This window comes from Mercurialis annua, linkage group LG3, assembly GCF_937616625.2.
Source record: "Mercurialis annua linkage group LG3, ddMerAnnu1.2, whole genome shotgun sequence".
NCBI lineage: Eukaryota > Viridiplantae > Streptophyta > Magnoliopsida > Malpighiales > Euphorbiaceae > Mercurialis > Mercurialis annua.
Window position 1 is genome coordinate 67,353,437 of NC_065572.1, and position 13,975 is coordinate 67,367,411.

Genomic DNA, 13,975 nt, shown 5'->3' on the forward strand with positions numbered 1-13,975 from the left:
ATTGATTCATTTGTGATTAGTTTTCATCAATTTATTAAATAATTATAAAATAATTCATCAATTATAAACAACTGAAAAACGATAAATAAAAAATTATATATTGTGATCTTATCAATTTTATTATATTTTAGGACTAAAACAATTGAAATAAACTAAAAAGATAATTTAATATGATTGTTGCAAAATATATAACCTAAATTAATATGTAGAAATAAAAAAAGAGAAATAATTTTTGCAATTTGAGAGCGTTTGGTTTTAAAATTAAAAATATTTTAAAATTATTAAGATTTGTAATTTTTAATTGAAATTATAATTTAATTTTAAGAGAGAAACAATTAGAGAAATTTAGATTAATTTTTTTGAGGAATTAGATTATAAAAATTGAAAAAGAATTTATATTGAAAAATTAATACTCTCAAAAGTGATATAATTAAAAACCTTTTAATATTGAGCATTAATTTGAACATATAGAAGGACAAACGAAGCGTTTTAATTAATGAAATGCTGTTTGGCCAACTTAAAGAACAAAATGGACCCCACAAAAGGAAATTAAAACGTCGTCTTCTTCGTCTTACATCCGTTTCAGCCAGGGCTAAACGCAAACTGCTGCGTTTTACTGAAGAAAAACGATGTAGGAGCAGCAATTGAACCGCCATTAATTTTTGCATTTTCGACCGGCAGCCAGGGCTAAAGCCTACCCTAGCCTACATGTAGTTCCGCCACTGCTTGCTGTTAGCGTATGATGTTACAATAAATTTATGCACATAAGCATTTAATGAAGATGACACATGATCAATAAAAATAAAAACATCTTAATCTTAATTAAAAAAAGGATGAGTTCTTTTATGGTAAAAAATTCATTTATTTCGGTTATTTCACAAGAAGAAAAAGATGAAAACAAAAGATCGGTTGAATTTCAAATAGTAAGTTTCACCAATAAAATAGACCTAATCTCTCCTCTTCTTCTTCTTCTTCTTCCTCTCAAACCCCCAATTAAGTGACAACAAGACACTTGACCCGGCAGGTGATGCTATGGAGTCTGGCACAATGGCCTGTGGGATTAGGGTTAAGGGAGTGGATTGAAACGATGTTTTTTTTTGAACGGGGAGTGAGTGGAAGAGTTCATGAGGATGATTGAGTCGGCTGGGTCGACGAGGGCTCCTGTAGTAGTACCGACTAATTGGCGAAGCTCCTCCTTCTTCTCGATCTATTTCCGAATCAATGTAGGTGGTGATGTGAGACATATTAATGGCTTATTTGTCATTATTTTTTATTTAAACTTTGTAATATGTAAAGTAACTGTACTTTTAAAATGAATTAATTAAATTTATTAATAGTCAATTATTTTTTAATAAAGTGATATAAAATAGACTAAAAAGTTAATAAATTATATAGGGTTTTTTTTGTCTATATAAATCATTATTTTATTTTCCTTCCAAATAAAAAATAAACATTCTTTTATTTTTACCTCTCTAGTCATATTATATATCCAAATACAAATAAATCTACTAGTATTAAAAACTTTTCTTTATATTTCTTTCCCTTTATTTTACTGTCCCTTTCTATTTCTACTTTCTTACGATAGCAAAGCGTAACTCTAATCCTAGTTTCTCCTCCACACAGTACATACCTAAATTATTGCAAATAACAACACAGGACAGGACTATCAAATATGATACTAACATTTTTAACTTTAGCTAATCATTCAAGCCAAACAGGCCTAATCCAACATATTCAACTATCAGGTCATTCATCTTCCATCCATCTCAGAAATGGACATATCATTTATTGACTGAAATTCCATATCTCTTTCACTTTGTTTGACTGCAGCAATGTGCTCCCCCATATAAAATGCTGGTTGTTTCGGCATCGGCAATTGTTGAGCCTCACTAGTTAACATGAACAAAACATCCGACATGATCGGCCTGTCTAGCGGACTCTGCTCCACACACAACAGCCCTATATTGACACATCTCCGAATTCGATCTTCAGAAGCTGAAATTCTTAAACTTGGTTCAACTATTTCCAGTATTGAGTTGTCTTTCCATAGTTCCCATGCCTGAAACACATTCATGATTCAATAACACAAACAATTTAAAGACTTGCACTTGGAGACTAAGGGCACTTACATAACCCACAAGGTTGAGCGGACGGCCACGATGATACACATTATGATTCTTCTTACCACTTATAATCTCTAATAATAACACTCCAAAACTGTAAACATCGGATTTGACAGAGAAAATGCCTTCCATGAGATATTCTGGAGGCATGTAGCCACTGAACAAATTTGAAGAATTTGGTTAACTTAGTTAGTCCGAGTTTAGACATGTGAATTATTGTAGGAAATCATAATTGAGGAAATTTTTGCATACCGGGTTCCGACAAGAATGCTTGTACTGGCTTCGAATTCATTTTGCCTGAAATATCTCGCGAGACCAAAATCAGATATTTTGGGGACCATATCTTTGTTAAGTAAGATGTTACTTGCTTTGAGATCTCTATGGATAATTCTCAACCTTGAATACTTGTGGAGGTAAACCAGACCTTGAGCTATTCCATCAATTATGTTCAATCTCTTGCTCCAATCCAACATCTTTCTCATTGATTCGTCTGTTAGTATTCAAAAACATGCAATATTATTAGCCAACTAAGTATATATAGTTTAATTGGTTTTGTAATAATCTCGAGCCATACCAGCAGCGAAGATGAAGAAATCCAAGCTTTTATTAGGCATAAACTCATACACCAACATTTTGTCTTCTCCTTGTATGCAGAAACCTAGAAGCCTTACAAGATTCATATGCTGTAATTTAGCAATGAGTATGAGCTCATTTTTGAATTCCACTAGTCCTTGTCTCGACTCACTTGACAGCCTCTTCACTGCTATTTCTTGTCCTTCGCTTAATCTCCCCTAATTCAATTTTCATGAAAGTTGTTTTATTCTCTCTCTTTTTAAATATATAATCTATGCAGCAGCAAAACAAATACCCCGAGACGGGAAACAAAGAGATATATATAATATCTATACAGCACGGATGGGGGCAGACACTTTTACATTAATACCCTTCATACTATTTAATGATTAATAATCCATCTAAAAAATCTCTCAAACTCCTAATTACATCTAAAAACCTCCTAATTACATGCCCTTAATACTGATGCGTAGTTAGCTTCCTAAAATCAAGATAAAGTCAATTTTAAACTCCTATTACATATTGCCTACAAATTTTCCCAAACTCCTCATTACATATAAAAACCTCCGAAATCACAAAACCAAAATTTTATAAAGATAATGTTATATAACTAACTCACATGTAACACTAAGTCTAACCACATTTCACTTACTTTTGAAAATTTAACACCTTTATTATACGTTATAAATTTTGAAAATTAAAACAAATTGTTAATAATAAAAATATTTATTAAAACTATTACAACTCTTATCTATACTATATATAAAAGTACGGATAGGGGGGGACAGACAAATTTACGGAATACCCCTTTTAAATTTATATTAAATAATGATTTTATAATCATTAACAAATTAGTTATTTAATTAATCACTAAAAGATTATTATAATTAGAATTTTAGTTAAATTAAAATTGTATCATGGCAAAGGAATGCTAATTGAGTATGAAAACAATAGCTAATCTTTCTCAAATTAATTAATTAAATTAAGGCAAGCAGTTTTAGTTATTAGTTACGTATATGTTCGTTTTTTTTTCTTTAAAAATAGAGTTTCTGAATTTGAATCTGTAAAAAATATTATCAGTTTCTGTTCCTCAGTCTGGCTTTTATGACTCTATGAACGGTCCAACAACAAAAAAATAATAGTAACTTAAGCACCGCCTCTATAGCTTACGGCAAAATTCAAGGGACTCCATTAGTTTGACAATTAAAAATAAGCCTAAGCATAAACACATACAGAATTAGCTAACTTATCATGTAATTAAAATATCTTTATAGTAATGTTAATCATGTGTAGCTTAGAAAAATTTACTATTTTAATAATTTTACACATTTTCATTTTAATTTTATTTAAAATTAATGATTTAAAAATACTACTCCTAATCCTTAGTTGTGACTACTTGAATATGAAAATGCTAATATATGAATATATACATAGATTAAAAAAAATATTTGGATATCAACATAGACTCAAAAAAGAAATGCTACAAAATGATGAATAACATTATAATACTATAAAGCACTCAAATACCTATATACTATAAAATTTACATTTGATAACTTTGCATTTGATTTGATTATTCGGTCCATTCAGAGCTTTTTAATGATTAAATAATTTTATCAATAAAAATTTAAAATATTATTTATCTAACAACAAACAACTAACTATTCAAATTTTTTTGCTTATGTATTTGTTATTTAAAGGCCTATCTAAAAGGATTAAACTACTTAAATCATCTATACATTTTATAACTACTATTATTTTCATTCGAAAATTAAAATTGTCACTTTTTTCAATCGTTAATGCAATATTTTCTTTTTTAAACAATAAAAATACATTCACCATGTTATATTTTTTTTATTTTTTTTTATTTTCATAATAAAATTTATAAAATATAAAATAATGAATCACATTACGAACCTTGGGTAAAAATATAAAAATAAATTAATTTTAATTTTAATTTTAATTTTTTAATTTTATTTTAAAATGATAATACATGAATCGACGAGTTACGTTACGAGCCACGTGCGTAGCACGTAAACTAAGACTAGTCTTTTATAAAAACATAAGTTTAAAAGTATGTTCATAAAAACAAAAAAGAAATACAAGACTCGAAAATTAAACATCGAAATATAGGAGTTGAAAACGGAACAGTGAAACATAGAACTCGGAAATGAAACACCCAAATGTACAATTCAAAAATGAAAGTATGTAGAACTCGATAAGTTTTCATAGGACATGATATCTACTACTTGAACAGTCTATGAAATTTACCTTGTAAACAGGTCCGAAACCACCTTCTCCGAGTCTGTTGCCCGATGAGAAGCCATTAGTAGCAGCACTGATTGTTGCAGCATCATAGATTTGTAGATTGTTGTTTCCATTGTTTTGAAGCTCATCTATATTTTTTGCTATATCGTCAGTCATCAGCTCTTTCAGAAACTTCTCTGTTGAAATCCATATCATTAAAAAGCTTAGAACTGGCATTTCTCAAATGACGTTTCAGATTAAACTTGTTATGGGAAAAGTACCTTCTAATTTCAGTCTCCTACATCTCAAGTACAACCAAGTGAACATGAACACTGCTATTAAAGAGAGCACTATACTCGTTAAGATCCATATCCATGTCCTATCGACTGTACGTACAAAGATTATAATAAGTTAAGAATTTTGATGATGAGACATGCATATATGAAAAACGGGAACAATAATATGTAATCATTTACCTTTACGTGGCGGCCCAGGGATGATAATGTAGTGGTCTTGTTGTCCTGCTCTTAAATTTTGGTAATAAAAAGGTCCACTATTCAGTTGGCAATAAGTGGACCCAATAATCGAATTTGAGTCGAAACTGAAACCAGTACAGTCACAACTATTCCAACATAAGTTCTGGCAATCAATGAAGCTGAGATTCCCATAGTCCTTTAGCGTGTACCTGAAGCTACCAGCTAATACAACAAACTTATCCCCATCTCTCCGGCACTCCGGCCCAAAATCCCATTTCTTGCACCCCATCTCTGCGCTATTTCCATCGCAGGCTTCAGAAGAGAAAGTGAAAGGAATCCTTGAAATATCCTTTCGAAAGTTCCACAAGTTATCGCGCAACCAATTTGAATAATTCCTTCGGCCTACATCTTCTTGTATGTTCCCCAAGTCATCAAGCAACCACCTGGAAACATTCCATTCCTCGACATGCAGTGTATAGAAAATGTAATCCTCGTCCTCGTCTGATATATGAGTGAAATTGTAGTTTTGATTGAAAGAATCTAAAAGATTTAAGTTATCAAATCTGTTATCAGGTGTCAATACTCCACTTGTCCAAAATTCAACTCCCGCTCTCTTCATAATAATCTGGCGCTGAATAGGGTCCCATTCTAGGGTGAAACCTCCGGGTTTTGGATTGTATTGAGCTAGCCATGACGTAAGTAACCATTTCCTTCCTGTCCTTTTGTTCACACCCAATTTCATCCCTGGCAAAAGGGTGTCAGTCGGATCATCGAAGCTTTGCCACAGTATCTCTCCGGAGTTGACTTCTTTTAACACAAAATTCCCATTATTTTGCAGGATGGCTGTTATGTTGTTTGCCTTGGACGACCCAAATCCCGGGTATAATGTTTTAATCTGTTTCGCGTCATTCTGGACAACTTTCAACGCTCCAGTTCCAGCATCAAGCGTAAGAACTCCTGAATTCTCAAGAACAGGGTCTTCTCTGTTGGCTAACCAGAGAGGATGATCAATTAAGAAACTCTGATCGGCACCCGTACCTGTGTAGTTCAAAACCAAGTAGTTACCCGAGAAACCTAAAGTGAAGAGCCCGTTTGCAGAAACAAGGCGATATGTAGCATTAAGCGTATGGCCTTGGCTAAGTGTGTCGTTAGTTAAAGAGTAGGAGAGGCTGAACAAGAAGAAGAAGATCATACACCAGAGGTTTCTTTTGCAAGCCATCATTCTGATAAAATTCTGAAACTTGCCAAGCAATTGTCAATCTATTTGTAGTTAAAAAATATTGGAGCCCCGCAGTCGGATCCAACACCAGTTAAAGACAGACAGGTCCTCTTCACTGGGCTTTATTGCATTGCATCCACATACTTTATTTTGAATTGTCCATTTTATCACATTTTATTCCATGTTGACTAGTCCTCCAAGAGTACTAGTAGTAGTAGTTGTTTGTTTGCTATTTGTGATGTTTGGCCATGTGGTGTGATTGCTTTTGTTTTGATGCCGAGGACTTCTCATTTCTATTGCTTGTCTAATGTTGCCTCCCCGATATTTTCTCATATTTTGTCGTGTTCGAAAATGCTGAAACAAAAAACAGTAATGATATTTTATAAGAATTACTTATCGATATAAAGTTTCCGAGTTTGGAAAAACATAATTCTGAATTTGAGGGAAGTTGTCCATGCTTATGTCAAGCATCCAGGATCATAAATTTTTGCGTGGTTGAACAATTTGAAGATGATCATAAGCCATAGGTTATACAGGAGGATTCTTTTGCAAGCCATCATTCTGATCAAACTCTGAAACTTGCAAAGCTATTGTACCTATGATCAAGTCACATGTCCTCTTCACTCAATGGGCTTTGTTGCATTACATCTACATGCTTTAGTTTGGGTAGTAAATACTTTTCGTTGCATTCACATCATATTGTTCAAAATCCCCACTCACACGCTAAAATTTCAAGAAAATGTACACCGTCGTCTTCGACTTATCTCTTTCTCTGAAAATTCTTTCAGGAACAATTTCCCTCGAATAGAGATCAAAGTATATGAAAATCTTATCACATGTTGACAAGTCCTCAAAGAGTACTAGTTGTTGTTTGTTTGCTATTTGTGGTGTGATTGCTTTTGTTTTGATGCTGAGGAGTTCTCATTTCTGTTGCTAGTCTAATGCTGCCTACCCAATATTTTCGGATATTTAACTTCCTGTGTTACTGAGTTATTCACAAATTATAAAAAGGATATTGCATTAACTTTCGTTATAAAAAGGTCACTCGGTTATGGTTTTATTACGACAGAAGTCACTATCTTCGAAAAATGTTTAAAAAGCAGTGTTTTTGCTTACGTGACATGCCAAAATTATAAAATGAGGTATATGTTAGTTATTAAACTTGAATTGATGCAAAGGAAAATATAAAGAATAAATGTTAAGTTAAGTTAAATAAACTTAATAAGCTTAAGTTTACATCTACTATATATATATAAAGCAGGATATTTTTTCCCATGGTTTGAGAAGTTGACATTTGGCACAATTTTATTAGTTCTCACATTTCTTTTCTTTCTAATTTTACTAATATTATATTAATTGATGATTGATGATTTGTCAATCTTATTTATGCAACAATTAATTTAACTATGGACATTTGAAAAAAAAACTAATATGGAAATAATTAATTGATAACATAATTTTATTATGGAAACAATTCCATATTAATAATTTTTGGCAAAAAAACGTGAAACTAAATTTTAACCTACTAAATTTTATTGATTTTTCTTTCAAGATTGATGAGTCTAATGAATTAATTGGATTGTAATTTCAATTTGGTAACATCTATTCTTTTCTAAATTGCTAAACTTGCTATCATTAGACTTTCCAATTCTACCGTTTTTTTTTTGAGTCAAAACGTAACATTTATTTTTGAAATTAAGACAAAATAGAGCATTTATTTTGAGAATTAACCATTTATTTTCTTTTTGGACTATTTGTAAGATTAACTCTTGCTCTATCTTTTATTTATTATAAACAACACAATTTCATTCCACAACTTCACTTCCATAATTTTTCTCTCTTTCTTTCTTTCTAATAGTCCTATTCATGTTTCCATTTTATGTTATATTTATGCAATTTTTTGTATTTTTAGATACCTTATTATGTATCTTATTATATTTTATTATTATTGATTTATTTATATTTCCTCTCAGTGAATTTTAAAAAGCAACTATTGATTATTTATTTGGATTGTGTAGGTGCATATGAAGGCGAATATGATGCTATAGTTTTTTTTTCAAGGATGAAGATTTCAAATGCAGTACAAAAATTTGTTCCTGATATTTTTTCAAAGTTGGACAATCTCTCAAAAGCTCCAATTTTATTGGATGGATGATCAAATTTATAATGAATATGAGGTATCATAGAAACAGTTTTATTGTTTATTAATATCTATTGATAATAGGTGTATAAACTTATTCATGTAATATAAAACTAGAATTTATATATAATTTTATTTTTTATCAATCATAAATTATGAGTTTGTATAATTATCTTTATTATGAAAAAAAAGTACTGCATTTTTTATTTTAATATATTACAATTTACAAAGCACATGCTAATGTTTTATATATAAATTACGAGTTTTCCCTTTTTGGTGATATAGACGCTCATATTTTATATAAATTTTAGTTTGATTGATTTGATATAACAAGATTTTTTTTTCATATTCCCCAAATTAGAATTATGTGTCGTGGTGAAAACTTTTCTTTGTCTTTCTCATCACTTTGTTTTCACCCTTAACTTTTAAATTTTAAATTTTAATTAATTCAATTTGGGTTTACTTCATTTTAATAATTTTTTAAACCCCTTTATAAAAAGGTAGGTTTTTATAATTATTCTACATGTACTTCTTATATGCTTAAAAATTAATAATATATTGAAGATAATTTACAGTAAAACTTAAAAATAGTGCTATTCCTTTATTATTCATTGATTTTCAACTATTTTCAATTTCACATAATGTATTCTTTTTATTTTAATAATATTACATTAATTGTTTTGGCAACCTTATTTTAAAAAGAAATTGTTGCATCATAATTAACATATTAATTGAGTGCTATGATTGAAAAGAAAAAATTTAATAATAAATGTATTTAAAAAATAAATAAATTATGATATTGAGTAATTGGCACTTCTTAATTTTATTTGGTAATATGTTTTTAATTGTTACACTATTAAGTATGTAAAGATTGGTCAAATTTAACATATAAATTGGTTCCTAATCTAATATGGTAATATTTGTAATACTATTTTATTTTGTTTTGCTAACATAAATATTTCGAGTGGTAAAATTTTAAAGGCAGTATTAATAATAAAATAAATATTTTAAATTTTGGTGACAATTAAATATTTACATCTTTCTAATATTTTTTCTAATTAATATCAACTTTTGTAGCTAACATAAATTTTAATTTTTATAAAAGTGCAATAAATTTAGTAGACTGCAAATTCCTCAATTTATGAACGAGATGAGATGGTTGGAAAAACTTTATCTACCTAATGGAATTTAAGAATTGTGAGATCTGAAGCAAAAGAAATTTTGGAAGTTGCCCAAAAACTAATATATTTCACATTCATATAAATATTAGTTTCTCATTATCGCCAAGAATAATTTTTATATTTTGGTCGAACATAAGAATTGCAATGAAAAAAATCATTTTTTTAAGTTAGAATACCTATTTTGATATGTTGAATGATACTTACGCACATTAATTTTATTAAAATTTGATGAAGATATATATGAGAGTTTCAATCATTTTTCTTATATATGTATAAATAAATTGATAATATAACAGTCATAAACTTATTTTTTACTAAATGATATTTGTATTAGCTCATCCACAAGAAGTGGAAGGCAAAAGAACTAATACAATTAAAATTGGATACATAAATAATCCAAACTTCTAATAATATTCAAAGCTCGAAAAAGGAAAACACGGATGAAAGGATTTATGAAATAGAACCACCTTTGAAATGCTATCAAAAACAATAATGTCAATCTAATTGTTAAATTTTCAATCATATCTACGGATTTAACACACACATACATATATATACTAGCGTTAGGCCCGTGCGTTGCACGTTTTCGTTTAAATTTTTTAATTATTGCACGCGAATTTTGTTCATTTTTTGGGTCATTTTGTCTGTACTTTTTGACCAAATATCCATAGCAAAATTTAAATTGGTTTTTTTAAATTTTTAATATTTGTTTGTTTATTAATTTTTATAATTACATGTTATTAACTTTTTTATTTAATCACTGAGTCATGGTGTAATTTTAATTTATTTTATTAACAAATTTGAAATGATATTTCAGAAAATGAAGACATTATTAAAAAATCAAATATCATATAAATGCAGTATAATGCATTTCATTTAAATAAATTTATAATACAAATCTTATTATAAAAATACAAATTATACAATTGGAAGATTATTAAAAACTTCTTTGTAAACAATATTTTTTGTGAGACATTTAAAATTTGTATTATTTTCTTCTATTAAAATTTTGAGCCCGTCGGGAGAAGTAACTCTTGATATGGCTACATATAGTTGTCCATGGCTGAAGATTGGTTTTGGAAGATAAAGTCCAACATATTTTAGTGATTGCCCTTGACTTTTATTTACTGTCATTGCATAGCAAGTCTTTAATGGATATTGTCTTCTTTTTATAATGAAAGGCCATTTTGATTCATTTGTAGTCATGGTAATTCTCAGTATCAAGACTTTATTTCCAGCTTTATTTCCATTCAATATTTTTCCTTCTATTATATATTTTCCTAATTGCGTGATTATTAGTCTTGTACCGTTGCATAAGCCTTGTGTAGGATTAATGTTTCTTAGTAGCATAACTGGCATTCCCATCTTTAACTCTAACAAATGATTTGGTAATCCTGAAAATCTCATAGTGTTTAGAAATTCCGTGGGATACATATTTAATTGGTCTTCATTGTCAATTGATCCTTGACATATTTCATCTGAACTTCTATATCTCATAGTTTTACCATGTAGCAAGTCTGTCATATAATCATTTACCTGGTCCACTGTCTCATTTAACGGTGATAATATTGCTCTTTTTGAAAGATACGACTCGTATATATATAAAGTAGGATGTTTTTTCCCATGGATTGAGAAATTGACATTTGGCAACATGTGATTGGTTCTCACCTTTTTCTTCTTTAAAATTCTTTCATTTGTCAAAATTAATTGACCAATAATCTACTTAAAAGAAATCTTACTTTAATTGCTTTGATTACAATTTATAGACTTTCCTTTTTCATTCTTTATTGGTAAAAAATTAAATTTGACAATAAATATAACAAGAAGATCTTTCCTTTTTTTGATCTATATTTATAAAATACCACAATAAAAGATGCTAAAATACTAATTATATTTTTATTTGTGATTTTTTATCTCCTACTAAAAATAATTTGCTGAGACAAATTGAATTACAAAAAGTTTTTTAATAAATTTACTAATTTTTAGTAGTAATATATTAAAATACTTAATAATTTATAGTTATAATTTTATTTATTTATATTTGATAAAGAAAATTATTTTTATGTTTTTCCTTTTATTAACATAACACTAGCTAATTGTTAAGTAATTGTGATTTTTTTACCTTACACCAATTATTTTACCGATCTACTTTTAATAATTTTATTGGTATGACATTTCACTTTTCATTACATTAGATAAAAAAAATTATCATATTTTATTTTCTATAAACTTTAGTTACATGACTTCTCATTTTTGGTAACTTTTAATGAGAAAAATTATTCTCATATCATTTTTGGTAATATTACACTATTTTAGTTAATGATGATTAATAATTCATTTGATTTGATTCGATTTGATTATCATTTACTCCTTTAAATGCTAATTGCTAATGAGTAACGGTTTTTGTATATAAATGCTAATTGCTAATTGCTAATTGCTAATAAATATACATTAATGTTAAAAATCTTTTGATTTGCTCATAAATCCCTATTATATATACTCATATTTTTATTCTTCTTCAATCTCAAAAGCTACTAACTTCTCAGGTAAATATGTTATTTTTTCTCTTATTTACTATAAAGTTTGTTCTTTAGTTGTTGGTGTTTTCTATTGTTCAAATGTTTTGTGTTAATTAACAATTTTATGTAGGTGTTGAGAAGACTTTTCTCATGATAGAGAATAAAAATCATAAGGTTTTATCATCATCTTTCTTTTGTATTCTAATTTGTTTTCTTTGATTCACATCTCACACTATAACAATCATTCTCATATTTAATTTAATATTTTTAAAATTAATATTATAAGATTTGAATGGTTGTTAATCTCTTTTTCTTTGGTTGATACTTAATACTCTCACAATCATTTTTATATTTTTTTAATTTTTTTTAATCAATATGATAAGATTTAATTGATTTTTTAATCTACTTTTGAAACACTTTTTTTTTAGAAATAGCTATAAGCCTATACCATTTTTTTTAATTTAAATAGCAAGGTTAATGAATTCAATGTATTAGTTGCTTTGCTAATCAAATTTGGTTATAATTTTTCCTTCAAAATTGCTACAATAATTTTAATTAGTATGGTAAATTAATGAATTGCAGTTTTAATTAGTTTTTTGAGTTAATTTGGTAATATTTTATCTTAAAATTGTTGCATTGGTCAATTTATAATGAATTCCTTGGTTTGTTAATCTAATTGGTAAAATTACTAACATTATTTTATTTATTTTTTTGGTTTTATTAATATTATTATATTAATTAATAGATAAGATTGGAAACATAGAATTAATAACAAAATAAATATTTAAAATTTGGTAATAAATAATAATTTAAAACTCTTTAATAGTTTCTCTAATTAATACTAAATGGTTTACTTACAGAATTAATAATAAATATTATATTAAATTAACCAATTATATTACATAATAATTTTTTTTGTATATATGTTAAAGGAAATATGATTAAAATTTAAAAATAGAAAAATAATTACAAAAGGCATCCAATTAACAAAATTAAAGAAAATTGCAATCATTAACTTTCACAGTTATAATCACAACCACACTCATATTCATTTATTTTAAATTTTTATAATGTTTTTTGATTTACATGCTAATATTTAATTTGTTTTCTAAATTTGTTATTTGGTTATCTTTGCAGATTTAAATCCGAAAAATATTTATTTTAGCTTATATGTAGAGATATGCAAATTTTATTAATTAATTCATTGCTATCAAATTTGGTAATAATATTTTTTATTTATAATAATATTTATTTTTAATTGGTATGGTAAAAAAAGTAATTTGATTACCTTTTTAGTTTTAAATTTGAATAACTTTTGTTTAGCTTATATTAATTGACTGTTAATCAAATTTGGTAACAACGTTTTTTTAATTACAGTAAGTCAATAGTATTTATTTTTAATTGGTATGGTAAAAATAGTACTAATTTGATTACCTTTTTATGTTTTTGAATAATATTTTTTTAGCTTACATGTTGTGATTTGTAAATTTAATCCAT

General features: G+C 27.7%; 1 protein-coding gene across 1 annotated transcript; it reads right to left on the reverse strand.

Annotated features, from left to right (window-relative positions):
- Positions 1-1,514: 1,514 nt before the first annotated feature.
- On the reverse strand, positions 1,515-6,668 carry LOC126671399 (G-type lectin S-receptor-like serine/threonine-protein kinase CES101). The gene is made up of 7 exons (XM_050365165.2): positions 5,420-6,668; positions 5,225-5,329; positions 4,968-5,140; positions 2,698-2,914; positions 2,376-2,613; positions 2,130-2,280; positions 1,515-2,059 (listed from the first exon to the last, which is right to left on the reverse strand). The coding sequence occupies exons 1-7, from the start codon at positions 6,639-6,641 to the stop codon at positions 1,751-1,753; spliced, it is 2,415 nt and encodes an 804-aa protein (XP_050221122.1). The 5' UTR covers positions 6,642-6,668; the 3' UTR covers positions 1,515-1,750.
- Between the last annotated feature and the right edge of the window lie 7,307 nt (positions 6,669-13,975).

Bases quoted from the DNA above. Each gene is read 5' to 3' on its own strand.
- LOC126671399 (XM_050365165.2), bottom strand. From the start codon at position 6,641: ATGATGGCTTGCAAAAGAAACCTCTGGTGTATGATCTTCTTCTTCTTG. The intron at 5,141-5,224 runs GTACTTTTCCCA...GGATTTCAACAG, and splicing joins TAGGAGACTGAAATTAGAAG to AGAAGTTTCTGAAAGAGCTG. The intron at 2,060-2,129 runs GTAAGTGCCCTT...AATGTGTTTCAG, and splicing joins CGCTCAACCTTGTGGGTTAT to GCATGGGAACTATGGAAAGA.